The sequence below is a fragment of the Budorcas taxicolor genome, chromosome 4, assembly GCF_023091745.1.
Source record: "Budorcas taxicolor isolate Tak-1 chromosome 4, Takin1.1, whole genome shotgun sequence".
Lineage (NCBI taxonomy): Eukaryota > Metazoa > Chordata > Mammalia > Artiodactyla > Bovidae > Budorcas > Budorcas taxicolor.
Window position 1 is genome coordinate 82736683 of NC_068913.1, and position 13203 is coordinate 82749885.

General features: G+C 39.3%; 1 protein-coding gene across 3 annotated transcripts in view; it reads right to left on the minus strand.

Moving 5' to 3' along the window:
• The window catches only part of SUGCT (succinyl-CoA:glutarate-CoA transferase), a 762227-nt gene that overhangs the window by 686366 nt on the left and 62658 nt on the right, over window positions 1-13203 (minus strand). For all 3 annotated transcript variants that reach the window (XM_052638793.1, XM_052638791.1, XM_052638792.1), the window contains exon 7: window positions 6961-7052. In XM_052638793.1, the coding sequence (XP_052494753.1) occupies window positions 6961-7052 (92 nt within the window). The remainder of the gene's footprint in view (window positions 1-6960; window positions 7053-13203) is intronic.

Genomic DNA, 13203 nt, shown 5'->3' on the forward strand with positions numbered 1-13203 from the left:
GACATTTTAAAAGACAGGAATAATAGCTTCTATAACAAGGACTATTGACCATTAAGAATCCTCACTCCCAACCAGACATAAGTGCTGAGCTTCCTTACCCTGATAAAGGGAAGACACCTGCCTCCTCATTCCTTAGTCCCTGTAATCCCAACAAGAAATTTTCTAGATGAGAAAATCTTCTCAGACTGTCATGATCAAAAGAAAACATCAGAGGAAAATGAGACTGCAAAAAAGAAAAAATGCACAAACCTACAGATTGTAAACAGATAATTCAGCCTGGTATTTTTTAACTGTTTCATGGAGTCTAGCAAAAATAAATTGCTTCTTACCTAACCCTCCCTCTATTGTTCTTTTCAATTTGTAGATGAATTCAAACTGAAGGACATCTCTATTGCTATTCTCGTTCAGACTTTAAAGTAACAGTTGATTTTTATCATATGAAAGCTCATCAATCACTAAACATAAATGTGTTAAATTTCTGAAGAACTTTCTGGAAAAAAGAGAAAATTTTTTCCAGGTCATTTGAATCACAAAAAAAGAGACAGAAATAGAGAATAAAACTGACATCTTAAATGATATGAGATTACATGTCCCCTTACAGAATAAAGAAATTTTTAGCAAGCATTAGATAATTCAGAATAAGATACAATACTTCTAAAATGAATGCTTTCTTTGAAAGAAAAAAAAAAACTTAAACTAAATAGGGGAGGCTTCTCCTCTCACAATAAATATGGGTTATTTCTTGAAAAATTGGTATTGTTAGTATGGGGACAGGAAGACATGTGTGTGAAATCTCTTACTAGAACACTGCTTTAGAAAATAAAAATTTTAGAGAAATTTGAGGATTTTTGCATTCTTATATAAATTTTACAGAGAAATTTCTTTCTCTGTGTTTCCTTCCATTTAGGGGCTAAGTGTGAGAAAAGCAAAGTAGAATTACACTGTGATATAAGTTATGGAATAATAGCTGAACATTCAAATAAGCTTCAATAATAAATATCAGCAGTATTAATATCAGTCACTGGAATTGAGTTTCTTTTCCATTTTGGAAAACTGGTACATTTTTGGAAAACAGGCAGCATTACTAAAGTTAAATATACACCTAACCTGTAACCCATCTGTTCCACTATGAGGTATATATACCCAAGGAAAATGAGAGTGTATTCAAAATAGACAAAAACTGGACAGCTCAAATATTCATTTTCAGAACAATGGATACACTGTGGTATAGTCATACAACAGAATGCTACACCGTCACTGATACACACAACAGTCTAACGAACCTCAAAAAATCTGTGTTGGACAAAATAATCCAGACACTAAAAGGATCATATCTGCACAAGTCCAAAACAGGTAAAACTAGTCTACAGCAATAGAAGTCAAAAGAGTGGTTACCTCTAGGAGGAGGTGGTATTGTTTGGGAAGAGGTCTGAGGGAAGGAGTGATAGAAATATGCTGTATCTTGAACTGGGTGGTATTTATCCTGGTGTATATATTTGTAAAACATCACTGAACCATACCATTAAGATTTTTCATTTTGTTATATATAAGGGATACTTCTGAAGCAGGGCAAAGACTAATAGAGTTTTGCCAAGAAAATGCACTGGTCATAGCAAACACCCTCTTCCAACAACACAAGAGAAGACTCTACACATGGACATCCCCAGATGGTCAACACCGAAATCAGATTGATTATATTCTTTGCAGCCAAAGATGGAGAAACTCTATAAGGTCAACAAAAACAAGACCAGGAAATGACTATGGCTCAGATCATGAACTCCTTATTACCAAATTCAGACTCAAATTGAAGAAAGTAGGGAATACTGCTAGACCATTCAGGTATGACCTAAATCAAATCCCTTATGATTATACAGTGGAAGTGAGAAACAGATTTAAGGGCCTAGATCTGATAGATAGAGTGACTGATGAATTATGGAATGAGGTTCGTGACATTGTACAGGAGACAGGGATCAAGACCATCCCCATGGAAAAGAAATGCAAAAAAGCAAAATGGCTGTCTGGGGAGGCCTTACAAATAGCTGTGAAAAGAAGAGAGGTGAAAAGCAAAGGAGAAAAGGAAAGATATAAGCATCTGAATGCAGAGTTCCAGAGAACAGCAAGAAGAGATAAGAAAGCCTTCTTCAGTGATCAATGCAAAGAAATAGAGGAAAACAACAGAATGGGAAAGACTAGAGATCTCTTTAAGAAAATTAGATACCAAGGGAACATTTCATGCAAAGATGGGCTCGACAAAGGACAGAAATGGTAAGAACCTAACAGAAACAGAAGATATGAAGAAGAGGTGGCAAGAATACACAGAAGAACTGTACAAAAAAGATCTTCACGACCCAGATAATCATGATAGTGTGATCACTAATCTAGAGCCAGACAACTTGGAATATAAAGTCAAGTGGGCCTTAGAGAGCATCACTACGAACAAAGCTAGTGGAGGTGATGGAATTCCAGTTGAGCTGTTTCAAATGCTGAAAGATGATGCTGTGAAAGTGCTGCATTCAATATCCCAGCAAATTTGGAAAACTTAGCAGTGGCCACAGGACTGGAAAAGGTCAGTTTTCATTCCAATCCCAAAGAAAGGCAATACCAAAGAACGCTCAAACTACCACACAATTGCACTCATCTCACACACTAGTAAAGGAATGCTCAAAATTCTCCAAGCCAGGCTTTAGCAATATGTGAACCGTGAACTCCCTGATGCTCAAGTTGGTTTTAGAAAAGGCAGAGGAACCAGAGATCAATTGCCAACATCCGCTGGATCATCGAAAAAGCAAGAGAGTTTCAGAAAAACATCTATTTCTGCTTTATTGAGTATGCCAAAGCCTTTGACTGTGTGGATCACAATAAACTGTGGAAAATTCTGAAAGAGATGGGAATACCAGACCACCTGACCTGCCTCCTGAGAAATTTGTATACAGGTCAGGAAGCAACAGTTAGAACTGGACATGGAACAACAGACTGGTTCCAAATAGGAAAAGGAGTATATCAAGGCTGTATATTGTCACCCTACTTATTTAACTTCTATGCAGAGTACATCATGAGAAACGCTGGACTGGAAGAATCACAAGCTGGAATCAAGATTGCCGGGAGAAATATCAATAACCTCAGATATGCAGATGACACCACCCTTATGGCAGAAAGTGAAAAGGAACTCAAAAGCCTCTTGATGAAAGTGAAAGAGGAGAGCGAAAAAGTTGGCTTAAAGCTCAACATTCAGAAAACGAAGATTATGGGATCTGGTCCCATCACTTCATGGCAAATAGATGGGGAAACAGTAGAAACAGTGTCAGATTTTATTTTTCTGGGCTCCAAAATCACTGCAGATGGTGACTGAAGCCGTGAAATTAAAAGACACTTACTCCTTGTTAAGAAAAGTTATGACCAATGTCTCTTCAAAAGCAGAGACATTACTTTGCTGACTAAGGTCCATCTAGTCAAGCCTATGGTTTTTCCTGTGGTCATATATGGATGTGAGAGTTGGACTGTGAAGAAGGCTGAGCGCTGAAGAATTGATGCTTTTGAACTGTGGTGTTGGAGAAGACTCTTGAGAGTCCCTTGGACTGCAAGGAGATCCAACCAGTCCATTCGGAAGGAGATCAGTCCTGGGATTTCTTTGGAAGGAATGATGCTAAAGCTGAAGCTCCAGTACTTTGGCCACCTCATGCGAAGACTTGACTCACTGGAAAAGACTCTGATGCTGCGAGGCATTGGGGGCAGGAGGAGAAGGGGACGACAGAGGATGAGATGGCTGGATGGCATCACAGACTCGATGGATGTGAGTCTGAGTGAACTCCGGGAGATGGCGATGGACAGGGAGGCCTGGCATGCTCTGATTCATGGGGTCACGAAGAGTCGGACATGACTGAGCGACTGAACTGAACTGAACTGAACTGAAACTTCACTTTTTATGAGATTTAAAAACCATTAAAGATGGGCTACTACTTGGCCACAAAAAGAATGAAAAGTCATTTGCAGCAATATGGATGGACCCAGAGATTATCGTATTAAGTAAGACAGAGGAAGACAAATATCATATGATATCACCTATATATGGAATCTAAAAAAAAAATGATACAAATGAACTTATTTACAAAACAGAAATAGACTCAAAAACACAGAAAACAAACTTATGGTTATGAAAGAAGATAACTGGGGGAAGATAAATTAGGAGATTGGAATAAACATACACACACTAATATATATATATAATAGGTAACCAAGTTACTATCATTATAGTACAGGGAACTATAGTCAATATCTTGTAATAACGTATAATGGAAAAGAATCCAAAAAATTATGTATATATATATATATATATATACACACAGTAAAGAAATCACCTGCAAGGCAGGAGACCCAGGTCCAATCCCTGGGTTGGGAAGATCCCTTGGAGAAGGAAATAGCAACCCATTCTGGTAGTCTTGCCTGGAGAATTTTATGGCAGAGAACCCTGGTGGGCTACAGTCCATGGGGTCAAAAAGAGTCAGACACGACTGAGTGACTAACACTTTCTTTCGTCACGTTACTATACAGCTGAAATTAACACATTGTAAATTAACTATACTTCAGTTTTTTAAATGGTAAAATTTTAAACAACTGAATAAATGCTTTTACACCTAGAGAGTATTATGCTAAATGAAGTAAGTCAGATAGAGAAAGATAAATTCTGTATGACTTCACTCAATTGTGGAAACTAAAAAACAAAACAAATGAATGAACACAGTTAAACAGAAACAAGAGTTATAGGGAACAAACAAGTGATTGCCAGAGAGAAGGAGGCTGGGCAGAGGAGAGAAATAGATGAGGGAGAGTAAGAGGTACAAACTTCGAGTTACAAAATAAATGAGTCATAGGTATGAAATGTACCGTGTGGGGAATATAGTTAATAATTATATAATACTGCTATTTTGTAACAGATAACAACTAGATTTAACAAAAGGATCATTTTGAAATGTATACAAATACTGAATCATTATGGTGGGCCCCAGAAACTAACATAGCGTTGTAAGTCAATCATACTTCAAAAACAAAGTCATAGTAAAAGAGATCAGATTGTAGACACCAGAGCCAGTGGGTGTGACAGGTGGGAGCTGGATGAAAGCAGTCTAAAGGTAGAAACTTTCAGTTATAAGATACATATGTACTAGGGATGTAACATACAACATGACAGAGATAATTAACATTGCTGTACCATATATATGAATGTTGTTAAGACAGTAAATACTAAGAGTACTCATACCACCGAAAAAAATTTCTATTTCTTTAATGCTGTATCTGTATGAGACAACAGTTCACTAAATCTATTGTGGTCATCATTTCATCATGCATTTAAGTCAAATGATTATGCTGTACACCTGAAAGTTAAACACTTCTGTATGTTAATTATATCTCCAAAACCTGGGAGAAAATCTGAGAAAGTATACTGCAAACTGTGTTTTTTAAAAGATGGGAGAAGACTATTGTGTTTGTTTTTGAATAGAACATCTCTGAAAGCATGCAAAAGAAAAGTGATAGCATTGATTCTCTCTGAGGAGAAGCAGGTGAATTGAGGACAGGGGGAAGGAGATTTACATTGTAGACTCAGATACAGAGTGACAAAGACAAGTCCCAATGCTACAAAATGTTCCACTTGAAAGTGAAAGTGTTAGTAACACAGTCATGCCCGACTGTTTGCAACCCCAAGGACTGTAGCCTGCCAGGCTTCTCTGTCCATGGAATTCTCTAGGCAACAATATTGGAGTGGGTAGACATACCGTCTCCGGGGGATCCTTTCAGCTTAATTTTAGGTAATTTTCTTTCATTTTTTAACTTTTCCATGAGTATATATCTAATCTAGTCAACCAAACTGTTACTTACAGAGTAATATTAAATTATTTCTGGTATCTAAAACAACACTACACACAGATGGTCAATACATCTTTTTCATTGATTGATATAATTCTTGATGTTTAAATGTATAATGTATAGGTGAATTATTACTTAGAAAATGTATTGCGTGAAAGTTACTCAGTTATGTTCGACTTTTTGTGACCCCATGGACTGCCAGGGGTCCTCTGTCCATGGAATTCTCCAGGCTAGAATACTGGAGTGGGTAGCCATTCCCTTCTCCAGGGCATCTTTCCAACCCGGGGATCGAACCCAGGTCTCCTGCAGGTGGATTCTTTACCGTCTAAGCCACCAGGGAACATGTACTGCCTAGGTCTTTAGTATTTTTATTCAGTGTGTTCACACTTTTTATTTTACTTTATTTAATGGCATATTTCGTTTCCCCCAGGAGTCCATTTTCTTTGATCAAACTATCCACATTTTGGTCATCTATATACTTTAGGGGAACTTCCCAACCCATCATCATGGAGAAGAGTGTTATAAAGTCAAATAATTCTTTCACATCAGAATCAATGCATATAACAATCAGACACAACTACACCCAAGGCGTTAAGTAACAAAGTTGAAAATAAACAACCAATTACAATATTCCAGAGGGAAAAAGAAACCCTCCACTATGTATATAGGTCAAATGAAAGTTGCTGTTTTTCAGTCACTCAGTCATGTCCAACTCTTTGCGACCCCAAGGAGTGTAGCACACCAGGCTCCTCTGTCCCCTTGGACATCCGCAGACTAGTCTAGTCAGCCATTCTACTTCACACAGGAATATTCCAAGGTCACACAAAAGTGCCTTTACTAAGCTTGAGTAATATAATGCATATGGAAAATGTGTTCACCACTAGATCTATTGCTTCTTGCTAATAAGACTGTTATTTCCCATGGGGCCATATTGACATTTAGCATCAAGTACATTCAACACTTCTATTTTTAAAGGCATTCACTTTCCATGGTTTCTTTCTAAAATTAACTCATGTTTAAGCCTATGGGGTCAGTGAAGAGGAAAAATCCCTTGGAATAAATAGGGGGAAAATTATGACTACTCTAAAGAAAGATACTTACCTCAGGTCCTGTGATATGCATTAGACCAGAAACAGCAGAGGCAACAGCATCGTAACCAGCTCGGTGAGACAGCGGACCTGTCTGCCCATACCCTAAGACAACAAGAATAGATACATATTCAGCACCACCCAGGGACAGCAATACTATAATGTGTGCTGTGCTAAGTCACTTCAGTCGTGTCTGACTCTGTGCAATCCTATGGACTGTAGCCCACCAGGGTCCTCTGTTCATGGGATTCTCCAGCCAAGAATACTGGAATGGGTTGCAATTCCCTCCTCCAGGGGACCTTGCCAACCCAGGGATCAAACATGCATCTCTTATGTCTCCTGCATTGGCAGGCAAGTTGTTTACCACTAGTGCCACCTGGAAGTCCAATAGTATAATAGCGTGAAGGCAATGGCACCCCACTCCAGTACTCTTGCCTGGAAACTCCCATGGACAGAGGAGCCTGGTAGGCTGCAGTCCATGGGGTCGCAAAGAGTCAGACACGACTGAGCGACTTCACTTTCACTTTCACTTTTCACTTTCATGCATTGGAGAAGGAAATGGCAACCCATTCCAGCGTTCTTGCCTGGAGAATCCCAAGAATGGAGGAACCTGGAAGGCTACCGTCTACAGGGTCGCACAGAGTCGGACACGACTGAAGCGACTTAGCAGCAGCAGTAGCTGCAGTGTTAAAAGTATTTGTATCCAGAAATTCTGCAGCATTTTGTTGTATTTGAACCTACAATATCCTTTGAAAGTGAAAGTGAAAGTGAAGTCACTCAGTTGTGTCTGACTCTGTGACCCCATGGACTGTAGCCTACCAGGCTCCTCCGTCTATGGGATTTTCCAGGCAAGAATACTGGAGTGGATTGCCATTTCTTTCTCCAGGAGATCTCCCTGACCCAGGGATTGAACCCGGGTCTCCCGCATTGTAGGCAGACGCTTTACAGTCTGAGCCACCAGGGAAGTTCCTTTGAAGGAGGCAGTAAAAATTTAATTATGGTGTTACATCACAGACGGTTGCAAACTTGTAACTTGTGGGCCAGATTCTCCTTGTATGAATGTTTTGTCTGGCCTTAAGAGTGTTTTGAAAAGTTTTTACTTAGTTTCCAACGTTTAAAGGTCAGGAAATAGCACATAAAATACAAATTTCTGGCTTTACCTGAAAAAAACAGAAAATACGCTCAAACCTAGGCTCACATCCTCACATGGCAATAACCACCAAGCCACGTTCTTCCCTTTGCACAGGGCATAAATTCTCCAATTTGCCCCAGTTTCCACCCCTCCTTAATCCTTTATGGTTTAATCTGATTCAGTCATTAACCAATAGGTACTTGCTACTCTTGTTCTATACCAAACAATATGCAAAATAAAACAAAATGGTATCTCCTTAGGTTTTATTAACAAGTTTTCTCAAGTATGCAAAGAAAATATAAATGAAAATTTTAAGTTTAAGTAAGTATTAGTCGCTTAGTAGTGTCCAACTCTTTGCAATCCTATAGATTGTAGCCCAACAGGCTCCTCTGTCCATGGAATTCTCCAGGCAAGGCTACTGGAGTAGTAGCCATTCCCTTCTCCAGGGGATCTTCCCGACACAGGGATCGAACCCAGGTCTCTAATGCTGCAGGCAAATTCTTTACTGTCTGAGCCACTGCTTGTAATGTGGGAGACCTGGGTTCGATTCTTGGATTAGGAAGATCCCCTGGAGGTGGTTTCCATGCCCTAAAATTTGAACAAAAAGAGAATTAATGTATCTCCTGACAGTGCTTTTTAGGATTACAAACAGAAGGGAAAGCTATCACCTTTTCTTTGCCATCAGCAAAAATTAGAAGAACAGAAAACATATTTTATCCTGCTCTCCTCAGTCCTGGGCTTACCACTGGATAATATGAAGAGCTACATGAATCTGTCTCCAAATTCCATATATTTTGCTTGCTCCTCCAGCAACCTGGAACACCCTCCCTCTATTTCATTCTATATATCTACATACCTCGCATACTCCAACTCTAAACTGAAATGTGTCGTTACCAGAGAGGTCTTCTCTGGAGAACTTTTAGGAGAGATCACTCTTACTTCTCACTCTTAATCCCCCTTTCATGATTATATTTGACTTTATACCTCTTATCACCACAAGATACATAATAAAGTTTAGTTATTTATTTTCTGTATCCTCCCTACTCAAAGGTATGCTCAAGAGATTTTTTTTTTTCTATTTAATTCACTGCAGTATTGCCAACATCTAGAATAGAATTCAGTAATGGTTACCAAATGAATAAATGAATGAATACTGGTTATAAAAAAGTTATCTTTCAAGAAAGAAACTAATTAATTACTACAGAAACTAGAGGCTTTTTCCTCTGCTTTGTTTTGGACTAAAATGATGACACAGGAGGCCGTCTTCCTCCCCCTGTGCACACAGTGAATACAGAGCTACACACAGAGCACTTCTCTCTGAGAGGAATTTGGGAATCGAGAAACTAGAGAAATCTACTAGAATGACTCCTACACATTGGGTAACACAGAAAATATCCATAAAAGGCTGAGACACTTGCACCATTAAGCTCGCTCCGGGCACAGACCCATACCATTAGGCGGAAACTCCGAACTCCTAGCATCTCCCTAAGGAACAAACAGCCAGCACAGCGAGTGGCCCAGCTCTTCAGGCTCCTCCCTGAGGAGCGGTCCCCTAAAACTCCTGTCTCTAACAGCCAGAATTCATGAGCCCTCCAGGACTGCGGCAAACAAAGAAGCCAATCACAGGCTCACAAACATTAACCACATCTATCCCCCCAGGCCTCAAGACTGGAGGAGCAGCAAAAATGGCCATCTCCCAGTCCTCCCCTAGAAAGGCTTTAGGGGCATACTTTACAGGCTGCTGCCTAAGGATCCTGACACTAATTGAAATCTGACTGACCCTACCTAATTGACATCTAACTGGAACCCGAAGGAGTCAGTGGGCACTTGCCCACCTTCTCTATGCAGCTCACTCCCACAATAAAATCAGGTCACCATCATCTCTCTAAAAGGAGTTTCTAGAGAGATGGGGCACATGTCTTATGCCCCAACTTTTGCAGATACTGCCTGGGAGATGGGCCCCCAGATCACCTGGTTCTGACTACCAACAGCGCCTACAGTTAATAATTCAAACTGGACTATAGCAAAGAAACACGCAGCTTTTTAATCAGCTCAGGAATACCCTTCCCCCAACACACACACAGCTATCTACCCAGATTCAGTGCAAAGTGAGAAGACAAATATACCAATCTCCCAGTTTCTCCCCAGAAACTGCTTGACAGCATACGTTCCCAGCTGTTGCCTGAGGGTCTGGCTTCTAATCAGCCTGTATCTAGGCCTCACAACAGCCATTCCCTTTGGAATGTTGACGGGTCTTCACATACCCTAAACTACTAAAAGGCATGAAATAAAAAGACAGTGGCTTGGATAATCACAAAGGTTTGTGAGGCAACCACGAATTCAGGCTGGGTTAATACACAGGATTCATCTCCTAAGCAGGACTAATCTGCCAAGACTGAGAGACGTGCTGTTTTAGCTAATGCATGAACACCAATACAAGCATTCAAGGAAAATGAAGAAACATGGGAATAAGTTCCAACCAAGATAACAAGTAAAGTCTTCAGAAACCAATCTTAATGAAACAGACAAAAGTCATTTATCTCACAAAGAGTTCAAAATAATAATCAGAAGGATACTCCTAGAGGTCAGGAAAGCAATGCATGAGCAAAGAAAGATTTTTCAACAGAGATTGACGATATTAAAAAGTACCAAACAGATAGTACAGAGATAAAGAATAAAATAACTAAACTGAAAAATTCCATAGAAAGGACCAACAGCAAACCAGATCAAAGGATAATATCAGTGAATTAGAAGACAGAGCAGTGGAATACAACGAAGCAATGAAGCAAAAAGAAATAAAAAGACAAAAAAAGAAGTGAAGATAACTTAAGAGACTTATAAGGCACTGAAAATGGATCAATATACAGATTATAAGAATTCTAGAAGGGGAGTCAGTTCAGTCAGTTCAGTCATGCAGTCGTGTCTGACTCTTTTTGACCCCACAGACTGCACAACACCAGGTCTCCCTGTCCATCACCAACTCCCAGAGCTTGCTCAAACTCCTGTCCATCAAGTCGGTGATGCTATCCAACCATTTCATCCTCTGTCATCCCTTAGAAGAAGAGGAGGGCTTTATTCAAAGAAAAATGTAGAAGGGGAAGGCTTTATTCAAAGAAATAACAGGAAAGATTGAGGGTAAGATGAGAAGGTGTAGACAGAGGTTGAGATGGTTGGATGGCATCACTGACCCAACGGACATGAGTTTGAGCAAACTCTGGGAGATAGTGAAGGACAGGGAAGCCTGGCATGCTACAGTTCATGGGGCCACAGAGTCGGACACAACTTAGCAACTGAACAACAACAATGACTGAAAACTTCCCTAACCTTGGGGGGAAAACCAAACATCCAAATCCAGGCAGTCCAAGGAGTACCAAGTATAATTAAATTGTCAAAAGTTGAAGACAAAGAACCATAAAAAGAGCAACAGAAAAGCAACTTGTTACTTACAAGGGAACCCTCATAAGATTATCAGCGGATTCTACCTTGCAGGTCAGAAGGCAGTGGGATGAGATATTCAAAGTATTGAAAGGAAAAAGAAAAAAAGACTGCCAAACAAATACTCTACTCAATAAAAGTCCTTCAAAAATGAAAGAGAGATAAAGAATTTCCAGACAAATAAAAGCTGAAGGAATTTATCACCACTAGACTGTTCTTACAAGGTATGTTAAAGGGATTTCACAAGTTGAAACAAAAGGATGCTAAGTAGCAACATTAAAACATGAAAGTATAAAACTCATTGATGAGTAAAGTGTAGTTGCTCAGTCGTGTCCTACTCTTTGTGACCCCACAGACTGTAGCCTACCAGGCTCCTCTGTCCATGGGCAACAGTACTGGAGTGGATTGCCTTTTCCTTCTCCAGGGGATCTTCCCAACCCAGGGCTCAAACCTGGGTCTCCCACATTGTAGACAGACGCTTTACCATCTGAGCCACCAGGGAAGTCTCACTGATAAGTAAATATATGGTTAAATTCAGAATGTTCTAATATTATAAAAATGGTGAGTAAATCACTTATAACTGATATAAAGATTAAAATTAAAAGTATTAAGCCCACCTATAACTACATCGTGACATCAAAACATTAAATGCTGGAGAAGAATGAAAATGTAAAACCTTTTTATACATTTGAAGTCAAGTTGCCATCAGCTTAAAATAGATTATTATAGCTTTCAGATGTTTTATGTAGGCTTCATGGTAACACAATGCAAAATTCCACCGTAGATACACGAAAGAGTAATCTAAGCATATAACTACAGAAAATCATCAAATCACAAAGGAAGGAAACGAAAGTGAAAGAAAGGAACAAAGAAATTATAAAACAACCAGAAAACAATTAACAAAATGGTAATAGTAAGGCCGTTGTTGTTGTTTAGTCACTAAACTGTGTCTGACTCTTTTGCAACCCCATGGACTATAGCCTGCCTGGCTCCTCGGCTCTGGTATTTCCCAGGCAAGAATACTGGAGTGGATTGCCATTTTCTTCTCCAGGGAATCTTTACAACCCAGAGCTCAAACCTGCATTTCCTGCACTGAAGGCAGATTCTTTACCTCTGAGACACCAGGGCTTCCCAATGGAAGCTATAACTATCAAAAATTACTTTAAATGTACATGGGATAAATTTTCCAGTCAAAAAACACAAGAGTGGTTGAATGGATAAAATGAACAACACTCGACTATATGCTGCTTACAATACAGCTTTAAGAACACAGACTGAAAGTGAAGGCATGGAAAAAGGCACTCTATGCAAGTAAAAATTAGAAGAATGTAACGTATCTATACTGATCAGCTAAGGCAGGCTTTAGGACAAAGACAAGAGAAAAAGAAGGTTATTTTATAGTGACAGAGGGTCAGTCCAACCAGAGGATATAATATATGTAAATGTTTATGCACCCAACATACAAGCACCTAGACATATAAAGCAAATATTAATAGACCTGAAGGGAAAAATAGACAGCAAAGAAATGCAAAAAGACAAAATGGTTGTCTGAGGAGGCCTTACAAATAGATGAGAAAAGAAGAGAAGCAAAAAGCAAAGGGGAAAAGGAAAGATATACCCATCTGAATGCAGAGTTCCAGAGAATAGCAAGGAGAGATAATAAAGCTTTTTTAAGTGAACAATGCAAAG